Raw genomic sequence first — 12,131 nt, 5'->3', positions numbered from 1 at the left:
GAATGGAGTTTTAAAGGTAACTAGAGATTCTAAGAGGTGGTGGTCAAATGGTAATATATTCTTAGCCCTGGGAAGACCTTGGACAAAGGTTCAGAGAATGAAAATGGACTGTCATGTGTAATGAAAAGCAAGAAGAGGAATTGAGCTAAACTGTCAAGTGCAAGAAGATGAGTAGGGTATAAAGCCAGGAGAGTAAGTCTTGAGCCTGCTGGGTTATTCCCCAGCTACAGCGCTGGACCTGGAGGCTGGAAGACCTGAATTCAAATCTGGTCTCAGCCACTTATGATAGCTGTGTGATCCTGAACAAGTCATTTAACTTCTGTTTTATTTTCTTTAACTGTAAAAATGGAGGTAATAACACTTGCTTTCTATGTTTATTGGGGAATGAAATAAGACATTTATAAAGCACTTTGCAAATCTTAAAATGTCTTCTTTTTGAGTGACTATAGTAATAAGTCATTATTACTAATCACTAAAGAGTTTTTTGAGTAGGGGAGGTATATAGATTTGGGCTTTTAAAAAAATCACTTTGACAGCTGTGTGGAGAATGCAGTAGGGAGAAACTTGAAAGAAAGGATATGAGTTATGAAGCCAAACTTAAGTAGAGAGGCAATGAGGTCCCCAACTAGTTGGTGGTGACTGTGTGAGAGAAGGGGAGAGATATGAGAGATGTTATAGAGACAGAGGCTATGTGGAGTGAGTAACAATGACTTGAAGCTAACACTAGGATTACAGACCTGGATGGCTGGAAAGATGGTGGCGTTGACAGAAAATGGGGGGTTTGGAAGAAGGATGGATTTTAGGGGATTGATAATGAATCTGCAGAGTTTGAGATGCCCACTGAATTGGCACTTTGTCATGGCAGAATGGAGCTCAGCAGAGAATAGTTCTATAGATAGAGGTCTGGGAGCCATTTGCGGAGAAATGATCATTAAACCCATAGGAGTCTGATGAGGCCACTGAGAGAGTATCAAAAAAGAAAATAGGTCCAGGGTAGAGCCTTGGGATACATTTTCCCTTAAGGATGTGATATGGATGATGACTGAAAAGGAGGAAAAGAAGAGGAGCTCTTTAGGGGTAGAAAAAATGAGAATGTAGTCTCTTGGAAACCCATAGATGAGAGTGTCCAGGAGGAGAGTGGTCAACAGGGATAAATTCTGCAGAGAGAACAAGAAGAAAAAGGACCGAGAAAAGGCTATCAGGTTTATCCTTTAAGAGGTCATTGAAGGGGCAGCTAGGTAGCACCATCAACAGAGCCAGGCCTGGAGTTGGGAAGACTGATGTGCAAATCAGGCCTCAGACACTTCCTAACTGAATGACCCTGGGCAAGTCACTCAACCCCAATTGCCTGGCCCACCTGCTCTTGTATTAGAATCTATTCTAAGATAGAAGATAAAGGTTTTATTTGTTTTTTTAATTAATTAATTTTTTAAAATTTAATTTAGTCAATTTAGAACATTATTCCTTGGTTACAAGAATCATATTCTTTCCCTCTTCTACCCCCACCCCTTCCCTTAGGTGAAGTGCAATTCCACTGGGTATTACATGTGTCATTTGTCAGAACCTATTTCCATGTTGTTGGTGTTTGCACTAGGATGATCATTTAGAGTCTACATCCCCAATCATATCCCCCTCGACCCATTTCATTAAGCAGTTGTTTTTCTTTGGTATTTCTACTCCCACAGTTTTTCCTCTGAATGAGGACAGCATTCTTTCTCATAAGTCCCTCAGGATTGTCCTGGATCGCTGCATTGCTGCTAGTAGAGAAGTCCATTACATTGATTGTACCACAGTGTATTAGTCTCTGTGTACAGTGTTCTCCTGGTTCTGCTCCTCTCGCTCTGCATCACTTCCTGGAGGTCGTTCCAGTTCACAAGGAATTCCTCCAGTTCATTATTCCTTTGATCACAATAGTATTCCATCACCAACATATACCACAATTTGTTCAGCCATTCCCCAATTGATGGGCATCCCCTCATTTTCCAATTTTTGGCCACCACAAACAGTGAGGCTATGAATATTCTTGTACAAGTCTTTTTCCTTATTATCTCTTTGGGGTACAAACCCAGCAGTGCTATGGCTGGATCAAAGGGTAGACATTCTTTTATCACCCTTTGGGCATAGTTCCAAATTGCCTTCCAGAATGGCTGGATCAATTCACAACTCCACCAGCAATGAATTAATGTCCCGACTTTGCAACATCCCCTCCAGCATTCATTACTTTCCTTTGCTGTCATGTTAGCCAATTTGCTAGGTGTGAGGTGAGAAGATAAAGGTTTTTAAAAAAAAGGTCATGACTAATTCTAGGCATAGGCTTTTCAAATGAGAGGGGTAGGAAGCTAGACTTCACAAGTTGAGGTGATGGTGAAAAGGAGTAGAAATAATTTGAGCTTTTTCTAGGAATTTGGCTATTTAAAAAAAGGCGGATATGCAGGATGTAATGAGGGTATTTTTTTTAAGCATGGGAAAGAACTGGGCATATTTATAGGCACCGGGGAAATTTACCAGTTATCCATTGGAAATTGCTCATCATGAACTGTAAACTTTTCAAAGAGAGCGAAATGTTTTTTGTTTATGTTTTTTAAATCACCAGCATTTAGCTCAATGTCTGGTACATTTGTTAGTAAACTCAGTGTTTCTCAGGTGAGTGCTTGATAAGCAAGTATTTACCAAGGGTAAAGATGGGGACAGATTTTGTTTTGGAGCTTCCCCAAAGGACTTGCAAAATAGATATTGTTGGGGCTTTTCTCTGGAAAAAAGTCTAGAAAATAGTGGCCAAGTTAAAAAAAATTTAGGGCAAACTACATGAAATTCTTGGAAATATAAATCAACCTGGGTCTCCTCTGTCTAGAAGGGTCTTAATCTTTTTTCAGGGAAATTAAATTAAACCAGATTTTGGAATTCCAAAGTGATATGATCAAAGCTATTTAAATTGGTGGGGAAAGCCTAGCATTTGCTAAAGCTAGTCTGTTTTTCTGTCTTCAGATGCAGATGTTAACCATTCTGGAAGACTTGATATTTCCAGGAAGCCCACATCACTTCCTCTTTTATAGAGAACTGCCTACTGGGACTCAATTCTAGGAGGTTCTGGTTATACTTGTAGTCCTTCAGAAGTTGGAAAAAATGACTTTAACCCCTAGTTACCAAGAATCATTGGTCAAAATAGGAAGCTACCAGATGGTGGATACGCGTCCTCCCACTTGTTAGGAGAGGTCTGGCGTGGACCCACCCTGCATGGCTTCCTTCCCTTGTGATTGCCAAGCACCTCTCTAGAGGCTGCCCAGTGTACTGGGGGACACTAAAAAAGCCCTCAAAGAGTCTACACCGGTCCTTATTTATCTTTGAAAGTTATTTTTATGGGTCTTTTTACTGTTTTCCCTGAAGCCCTGGTCTACCCTGGTGAGGCTGCCTGTGAATACTAGCGTATTCAATTCATGATCCGGAGTGCTTTGGACACCTTAATGTGACATGGTGAGCAGTCTGAATACCTTGTGAACTTTAAACCCTCGCTTTTTTCCTCAGGAAGGTGCATTGCTTTTTGGTGCTTCTTTGTTCCTGATGTTCCTTTCACTTCATTTTAACTTATATTAATCTTCCAAATTTTGCTTTCACGTGGCTTTTGTTTTTATACATTTCTTAATGGAGGAAAACAATTTACTGCAGAAATGCTTTAGTTATCTCTGTAGGTGGGAAAGGCATATAAATCATTCCATTAGCTGACCCATTTTGCTGGGTACCTTAGGTGAGTTGAGTGTTTTCTAAGGAAACCCGGGAGCAATGGATCCACACTGCTGGCAGCAGTTCTACCCAGGAACTTTGAAGATTTGCCCAGAGTTCCTCAACACTGGCGCACAAGAAGCCCAGTTAGTGGAAAGAGTCCTGGCTTCCCTTTTCAGGTATATAGGCGAGTTGTAGTCAAGCAGGGGTAACTAGTCTGAGGGCTACACCCCAATAGCAGCCTGGCTGATGGATGCTAGCTTTCTCTTTCTGACCCCTCAAAGGGAAGGAACATTAATGGGACTGAAACATACTTGAAGGGAAAGTGAAAGAAAGTCCTGTTGGAGTCAAAGGTGTCTTGCCTAGGGCCAAAGAGCCCTCTCTGAAAATGTCAAAAACAACAAACTAGACTCTCACCTAAAACCCGAGGGCCTTCACTAGCACAGCAGCCATCGCCTAGGTATAGCAAGACATTCTTGGTGTGGGATGGGAAAGGGCTGGTTTAGGCACATTTCTCTGCGCGACTTCATTTTCTTACAGAAGTCTTTGGGTTCCTTGTTCATTCAGGTGACATACTGCTATCCCTCTCTTTTTATAAACAGAATATGGTGCACCTGAAGATGGGGAACTGAAACCACAGCAGCCATTTATGCTGAAAAATCAATTGCTAAGTAAGAATTCAGATTTTAAAAAATGTATTTGCCTTTAAGTCCTTACATGCTGAAAGAAAACAAGTCTTCAACTGATAGAGATTAGTTTGCCTTTAAGAAATTTTATATACTAACTGAAGTTCTTTAATATCTAAAGCAATACTTAGTAATTATGAACTTTAACATTTTAGCATGCATAAGCAAAATGACTGTAAGGATTCAGCATTTTGTAACTATTGTGTTTTAGATGCCATCTTAAACTGAAATAAGTGCCTGGATAGTGAAGTGGATTATGATTCTCTAGAAATGAATTATTTCCTACATTTGAATGTTTCCCAAAATATATTTGGAGAGGATTAGAGAAGTGATGGAATAAGTTAGAAACTGACCTTGGAAAAATCCTGCTTCTATTATTTCTGAGAAGGTGACAGTCCTTAGGGCCAAGTGTTATGGCACTAAGAACCATTCTGAATCAAGAACTGAAGCAAGGAGCTAAAGATAGCAGTCATAGCAGCTAACAGAAGAAAAGAAACACTGCCACAAGTATTCATTAAATCATTTTTCTCTTTTCCCTTAAAGCTCTAACGATTAAATGTCCTAATCAGCCTAATCAGAAAGTCCTGGTAAAGCAGCTACCAGGTGAGTATCTGAGCAGTTTTTTACCTCTTTGTGCTGTTCCTGGGTGGGGATGGTGGGAGCTTTCTGAAGCTCCATCTGCCCAGAAATAAGACAAATCAGAGTCCATGTGAAAAGATGGACTTGAAGGTTTTCACATCTTCCTGAACCTTTTATAGTGTAGGGCAGCAACAGAGAAGGTAAGGCCCATTAGTATTACTCCCATCCCCAAAGTATCATTTGGCAAGCCCACCATTGACCTCCTTCCATATATCCTGTCATGTAGATGACTCTTGGTTATCAGAGAAGACTCTGAAGTCCTGCTAGATTGTACCCTAAAGGGTAGGAACTGTTTTCCCCCTTGGTTCTTGGGTACAATATTCTACATAGATGTTCTACACAAACTCATTGGCCAAACACAAATACTTGCAGAGTAATAACCATACCTACTTTTCATTATGTGTAAGAACAATAAGAAATCTTCCTCTCCCCCATCATTTATGCCCCAGCTTTATTGAAATGTCTGTTTTTTAATAGGACACCTAGTCCAACCTCCTTGTTTTATAGATGGGGAAACTGAGGCCCAGAAAGGTTAAGTAACTAGGCCAAGATTATACCTTGTGGCAAGGGGAGTAGCTGGGAAATGAACTAGGTTTCTCTTAATTTCAAATCCTGTGCTCATTCCAGAATGATTATATTAAAAACCCTCACCTAAGACAGAAGAGCAAGAGCAGTAAGGCTAGAAAGTCACACAGCAAGAAAGTGTTTGAGGCAAAATTTGAAACCCCATCTCTAGGACTCTCAATCCACTAAACCATGTAGTTTGCCTGCACCCCTTCATTTTTTAAACCACTACTTAAAAATCTGCCTCTTCTCTAACAAAAAGGAGGTTGACTGATTCATTGAGTGCTTGGGCCAAAGTAGTGCTAAATGGAAAACCCAATCATCTCCTTTGAATTCATTACCGTTAGCAATTAGAATCTTAGAACTTCCCTTTTATTTTGAAAAAAAGGCCATCACCATGTTTGCCCTCATGGAATTATCAATATTGAGACCTGGTTCCTTTGAGAGCTTTTTTCACTGGCAAAAAAAGGGGACTTCATTGTTTAATTTTTAAATTTTTAATCACTTTCTTAGCTTTTGAAATCGAGTATGGAAAGTATGCTGATGATATTCCATAACTTATCTGTAATTTAGTTTGGGAGAGTTGCCTGGAATACTGAGGGGGTAGGTGACTTGCCCATGGCCACACTGTTAATGTCATAAGCAAGAATTGTGTCTAAGCCTTCCTGACTCCTCTCCACTACCAATGTAAAGTCGAAAAAGAAATCCTACAACTCCATTTTCATTCTGTGCTTTACATGTTGTTTGTATGTTATAACTCCCATAGCTACTTTTAAAAATGGTTACTTTGTAACATATTTCTAGTGATTGCCTTCTCTGTGTGTAGGATAGCAATAAAATAGCTGCATACTTTTTTTGTGAATAAGCAGCCATAATTCTAGAAATGAGGAGATTGTGTGCACATGTAAGATGTTTTCATATGATGGTTTGTTTTGGTCAGGTTTTGTTTGGGCAATTATAAGGTGATGGAGCCTGGGGTGGCAGGTTTTGACAACAATTTATTCCTTTTATTTTCTCTGTAAACAAGGCAGCAATCTGAGAAATTCTGTATTTCTAGCATCTTTAGCCTTCTGCTAGAGGAAGGAAATGTAGTTAGTTTGGCATGGCTTGTCCTTGATGAAACCATATTGCTTAGTAGTGATCACTGATCCTCTTTCTGGTGTTCACTAAATATCCCTTTATCCTTTTCTAGTTCTGAGGCTCCTCTCCATTAACTTTTTAAGATTAACGACAGGGGCCAAGCCATTGAATTGGATACGTTAGTTCTCTGGGATGTAGTTAGTTCATTTGGCCTGATGATAAATTCACTGTTTCCAACTCCTCACCTTCTTCTTCTATCCTTTCCAGCTCAAAGGGCTTTCTTTGAAAAGAAAAAAAAAATAGAACCAAGATAATAGTTGAGGAGCTATGCCTTTTGTCCACCTCTTATCCTTGCCCTGCTGTCCCTTTGTTCTCCCAACATAGGCTTTTAAAACTTCGTCTTCCTCAACAAATTCTGAACGTCAGTATTCTGTACACTATTCTTATAGTCCAGACACATTTATGTTTATCATTCCTTACACATCTCCTTAACATAACTTATCAAATGCTGCCTCTAATAGTGTTTCAAAAGATGTGATAACCACCGCATGAAAGTATGTTATATTCTTAATAGATCTGTGATTCTCCTCCAAAGCAGCAGATTAGAGTCCATCTCATGCAGTTCCTTTCCATATCTCCCCATGAGTTCACCAAAGCAGGTGGAGAGTAGAGGAACCTTCTCACCTCTTCCTGACACGAAGGCACTCATGGCGAATGGAACTAACTGGTCGGCTGCTCATCATACCTTGCCTTACCATGTAACCAGCCATTCTTCTCTTCCTAGCACACATCTCCTTGACAAAATTTTTACCTGTTTTAGTAGGGAGTACTCATTGCTTAGATATTGGAGCTTGCTGTGTCCTCCATGAACTACTACTCTGATGCCTCCTTGTGGCATAGAGGTGATTCTTGAAAGGCTATGCCAGTGAAGAATGTGGCAAGTTTTACTCACTAGAAAAGCTTCAACTATGGCCCCAATAAGACATTGAGTCCACTTTCTGATGAGCAGGCCTGCTGAGGAGGGAAGGAAGCTCACCCCTAGGAGGAGCCTAGCTCACTGGGGATGATTTTTTTTTTTTGTAGCTATTGCAACTGATGTATATAAATAATGTACAATTTCGGTTGAGTTTTATTCCTGGTAATAGAAAATGGAAATCTAGTTATCATGGCTGAATGTAGCACATTAGAAAGGAAAAGACCGATTTTTTATTCTAAAATAAAGATCACATTTATTATCACAAGTTGCATAAAAACACAGACAGCTTTTACAAAAATGATTTTGATAGAAAAATATTTGAGTTTAAGTACATTGTGATATTGCAGGAAAACCACACACTCTATTGCTGTGCCTCCAGCTAAAGCTTCAAAGAAACTAAACATTTCAAAATCAAGATATCCAATATTTACCATAACCTGTCTTTGGAAGTAAGTTCATATTTGTTATTTTAACAAGCCAAATCATTTACTCATTCAAGTTAAATTTCAGGGCCACACAGTCCCTTGGTGTCACCGATATAGCACATTAGTGTATAGTAGAATCAGAATTGAACAGGATCTTAGAGCTGATCTAGTTCAACACCCTCATTTTACAGATGAGGAAACTGAAACCCCGAGAAGAAGGGATTTGCCCAGAATATCTAGGTCTAGAACCCAGGTCTCCTGATTTTCAGGCAAATATTCTTTTCCTTCTGTCAGCTGGACATGAAAGATTGTTGATGATTTCAGACATTCCTTCCTCTATGCTGAGAATTACACCACGTGGGGAATAGTTTAAAGTAGTATAATCAATGGAACAGGATGAAAACTCATTGTCAAAGGTCACTTAGGTCAAAACGTTGGCTCAGTGCATCCTGTGTGCCCCACCAACTGTACCAAAGATGATGGAGCAGTAACATGATGGTCTGTATAACAGATGAGATTTTCTACATTAATCAGTTATTTGGGTAATCTAATACGACTAAAGAACACAGACATCAAGCCAACTTGGTGTTCAGCAGTTAAACAAATACACGTGCTTATATTACTGTTACTTTAGAAATAGTTTCGTTTTTTTTTTTTAATAAATAAGAGCAGCTGGTTTTATAATTAGCTGTCAGTTTAAAAAGAACTAATTTCTTTTCTTCTACTCAACAGAGTCCATGACAATTCAAAAGGTGAAGGGCTTCCTGTCTCGTCTACTCAAAGTTCCAGGATCAGAACTCAAATTATCCTATGAAAGCCCTAAAGTAAGTAGTTTCAGCAAGACCCATAATCAAGTTTAGTCCTCCATTAAAGATGACAATTTGTATCTGCTTACATTATTTAGGATTCTGAAGGCAACTGACTTATAGTGGTATGAAAAAAAATACACTCAGCCAGCTGATTTATCTCATAACTTTTTAAACTTTTCTCCAATTTTAGATGGAAGGCAAAGAAATTGAACTAGAGAATGACCAACAGCCATTGCAGTTTTACTCTGTTGAAAGTGGAGACTGTGTATTAGTACGATGGTAAAAATCCAGTTATGACTATTCAGTATGACTGATGTCCAAAAGTCAACAATAGAAAGGATTTGTCAAACCACATTTCAGTGGGAGAAAAGATTTGTTTCTGGCATGTGTATGTATAGTAGCTCTAATAAATACTTTGTGCCTATTTACTGGCTTCTGTTTGTATATTTATTTTTGTACATCTTATACTTATTTCTTCATAGTTGAACATTATGTAGAAAACCTAAATGTTAAAACTATCTTAACTAATGTCTGAAAAAATAACCGACTACAATAAGAATTCTGCATTTTTCCCTTAATAAACCTCACTATGAATACTTACTGATACCATGTGATTATGATTTATAACTAAGGAAAAGGCCACTTAAAATGGGGGGAGGCACATCTTCCACTATTTTGCTAATTAAATTAATGTTGCTATATCCCTTCTGTTGTACTATTTTTTAGGGCACTTGAAAAAAAAAAGTCATGCTTTTTATTTGGGGTTGAGTCTAGACCTAAGTTCAGTGTCACCTTCATGGAAGTTCAAATATGACTGAAATTCAGCTCTAGATACTGCCTCAATTTTAGGTAAATATTAGGCCTGAGGTAAGCCATGATGATATAAATACTCCCAGGAAATAGAAAAGTGAGGTTATTCTTTTAGGGCACTGACTTATTCTTGAGAAAATTACTTCCCTATTATCACCAAAACCCTGAGGAATACTTTGCTTTTGACTGATATGGAAGATTTTCCTAAATAGGGACATTTCATAGCCCTTATCAACAGAAGCCCACAGAGTTAGCACCCAGTACCGTCTGCTTGTTGAACTAGAGTGGCCACAAACTTGGGTAACCAGTGAGATGAGAGATGTACTTTTAAAAACAAGGATCTAAAATGGGGCACACTCCCCTCTGTGGCCACCTGCTAGATCTGTACTCACTGTTCAACAACCACAAGCAATGAATGCCAGCACTTCTGCCCAGAGCAGGCAAACAAACCTCCCTACTGAGAAACTGATTACTTTCCCTTGAAACTCCCTCTTCATTTGCTGCTTTAGCCATTACAACTCATTTCAGCATCTAGCCAAGACACAACCCTAAGTGATGGACAGATATTATTAAACTGTAAGTGATCAAGCTTTTTTTTTTTAAATAAAAGGTCTTTTCCCCCCTCTTTATGATATGATATATTCAAAATTGCTTAGACATAGAAAAAGTTAATGTTTCATTTCAGAATATGCTAATTTTAAAGGGGGAACTTCTATGCAAATATCAAGGAATATTCCATCAATTATAGGTGAAAGCACCAACATAATGCCCCTTGAAAGAAATCTGGTTCCACAGCATAACCTCAGGTTTTCCTCATAGACCCTCCTTCATGTTGTCTTTACTCCAGATCTTCAGTCTGCCAGGTTTAAGTGATTATCATCTCGCCTCACACTTACAAGGATCCCCACAGGCTTCCTTCAGTCTCCACAGTTCTGCCAGTTCTTGTGGAGAATACTGAGGGGAAGAGAGCATCCCAGTTTCACAAGTCTTCTCACACAACCAGAGACTATCCTGTTTGTGGAAATTAAAAAACAAACAAACAAACAAACCCGAAATACCAGATCACTAAAATGAAGTTTCAAAAGAGAAATGTAACATACATAGTACAGATAACATAGATGTCCTTATCATGGTAGAAGCTTTGATTTCATATTCAGAGTACATGGGAATCCACAACTGTAAAATGGGTAGAATCTTTAGTAGATATAAGAGGGACAGAAAAGGATAGAAATGGGGCAGGATAGTGGTGATGGTGAGAGAACTCTAGAGACAATTAAGATGTGATGAATTTAAATTTTGGAAACTAAAAACTGGGATATTGAATAATTACTAATTATCACACAAAGCAAAATGAAAACTAAAATTGTCTTTTTTGATGCAATTTAAGAAAAATTATGTAAAATAATTAACCTGTCAACAAATATAATGAAATTTGGTTTAAATCTACAATAACTCCATTCACCCTGGCTTTATCAGCTGAAAAATATGAATATGTGTCAGCATAGGAAAAAAAGTGGGTAAATTGTTCTTTTTTTGTATATTTTAGCCAAAAGAAAAAAATGTAATTTACTTTCCTTCATCATGTGACCATTAGAGCTTGACATTAAAATCTTTCTCTTTGAGGACACTTATGTGTTGAAATTTTTCCTCATAAAAACAAAACAAAACTCTGAGGTGTATATTACCAGAAAAGGGGATGAGCTAGTGATATGATAACCTGGCTGTCACATCACAATGAATAGATAGCTTTTTAGTGTTAAGAGCTAGAGGAAGACCCATTGTACTTTAGATGGCTTCCACAAATAGAATTTATTAGAGGATAAGAACAAATTTTGTGTAAAATAAGATAAAAAATATTCAGTGGAGTGGCTGCAGGCAGATAGGCCCCAAAGAGTTTGAAGACAGGAAGAAAAGTCCCATAGGGGGCAGCTGGGTAGCACAGTGGATTGGGAGTCAGGCCCAGAGATGGGAGGTCCTGGGTTCAAATCTGACCTCAGACACTTCCCAGCTGTGTGACCCTGGGCAAGTCACTTAACCTCCATTGACTAGCCCTTACCACTCTTCTGCCTTGGAACCAATACACAGTATTGATTCTAAGATGGAAGGTAAGGGTTTAAAAATTAAAAAAAGAAAGAAAAGTCCCATATACAGCAAAAGTTTTCACAGAAGCATTTTTTTGTTAGTAAAGAAAGACTGGGGGGTGGGGGTGGGAGAGCAAATGACCATCAATTGAAGAATGGCTAAAACTAGTCATCTGTGGCTATAGTACAGACTGTAATTGTACTTTAAGAAACAGTGTAAGAATCCAGAGATGTTTACAGGAAGACACAGCAACTAATGCAGAGTAAACAGAACTAGAAAAATGATTCACTGCTATTAAAAAATTTTAAATGGAAAGAACAAAGAAAAAAACATAAAATGAATG

At 38.5% G+C, this 12,131-nt stretch overlaps 2 protein-coding genes across 13 annotated transcripts in view; one reads left to right on the top strand and one right to left on the bottom strand.

Moving 5' to 3' along the window:
- Positions 1-9,324, top strand: part of TBCE (tubulin folding cofactor E) — a 142,605-nt gene extending 133,281 nt beyond the window's left edge. For 11 of the 12 annotated variants that reach the window (XM_056816111.1, XM_056816114.1, XM_056816112.1 and 8 more), the window contains 4 exons: positions 4,320-4,388; positions 4,947-5,006; positions 8,820-8,911; positions 9,087-9,324. In XM_056816111.1, coding sequence (XP_056672089.1) covers positions 4,320-4,388; positions 4,947-5,006; positions 8,820-8,911; positions 9,087-9,179 — 314 coding nt within the window. In that variant the 3' untranslated portion in view covers positions 9,180-9,324. Of the gene's footprint in view, positions 1-3,384; positions 3,472-4,319; positions 4,389-4,946; positions 5,007-8,819; positions 8,912-9,086 lie in introns of those variants that run through there. The other variant, XR_008916251.1, reaches the window with a different exon arrangement.
- The window catches only part of B3GALNT2 (beta-1,3-N-acetylgalactosaminyltransferase 2), a 39,458-nt gene continuing 35,215 nt past the window's right edge, over positions 7,889-12,131 (bottom strand). Inside the window, exon 12 of the mRNA XM_056816120.1 lies at positions 7,889-10,717. Within this exon, the coding sequence (XP_056672098.1) occupies positions 10,583-10,717 (135 nt within the window). The 3' untranslated portion in view covers positions 7,889-10,582. The remainder of the gene's footprint in view (positions 10,718-12,131) is intronic.

The sequence above is a fragment of the Monodelphis domestica genome, chromosome 2, assembly GCF_027887165.1.
Source record: "Monodelphis domestica isolate mMonDom1 chromosome 2, mMonDom1.pri, whole genome shotgun sequence".
NCBI classification, from domain to species: Eukaryota; Metazoa; Chordata; class Mammalia; order Didelphimorphia; family Didelphidae; genus Monodelphis; species Monodelphis domestica.
The sequence above is the reverse complement of the archived record's forward strand: the minus strand, read 5'-3'. Positions and strand labels throughout refer to the sequence as shown.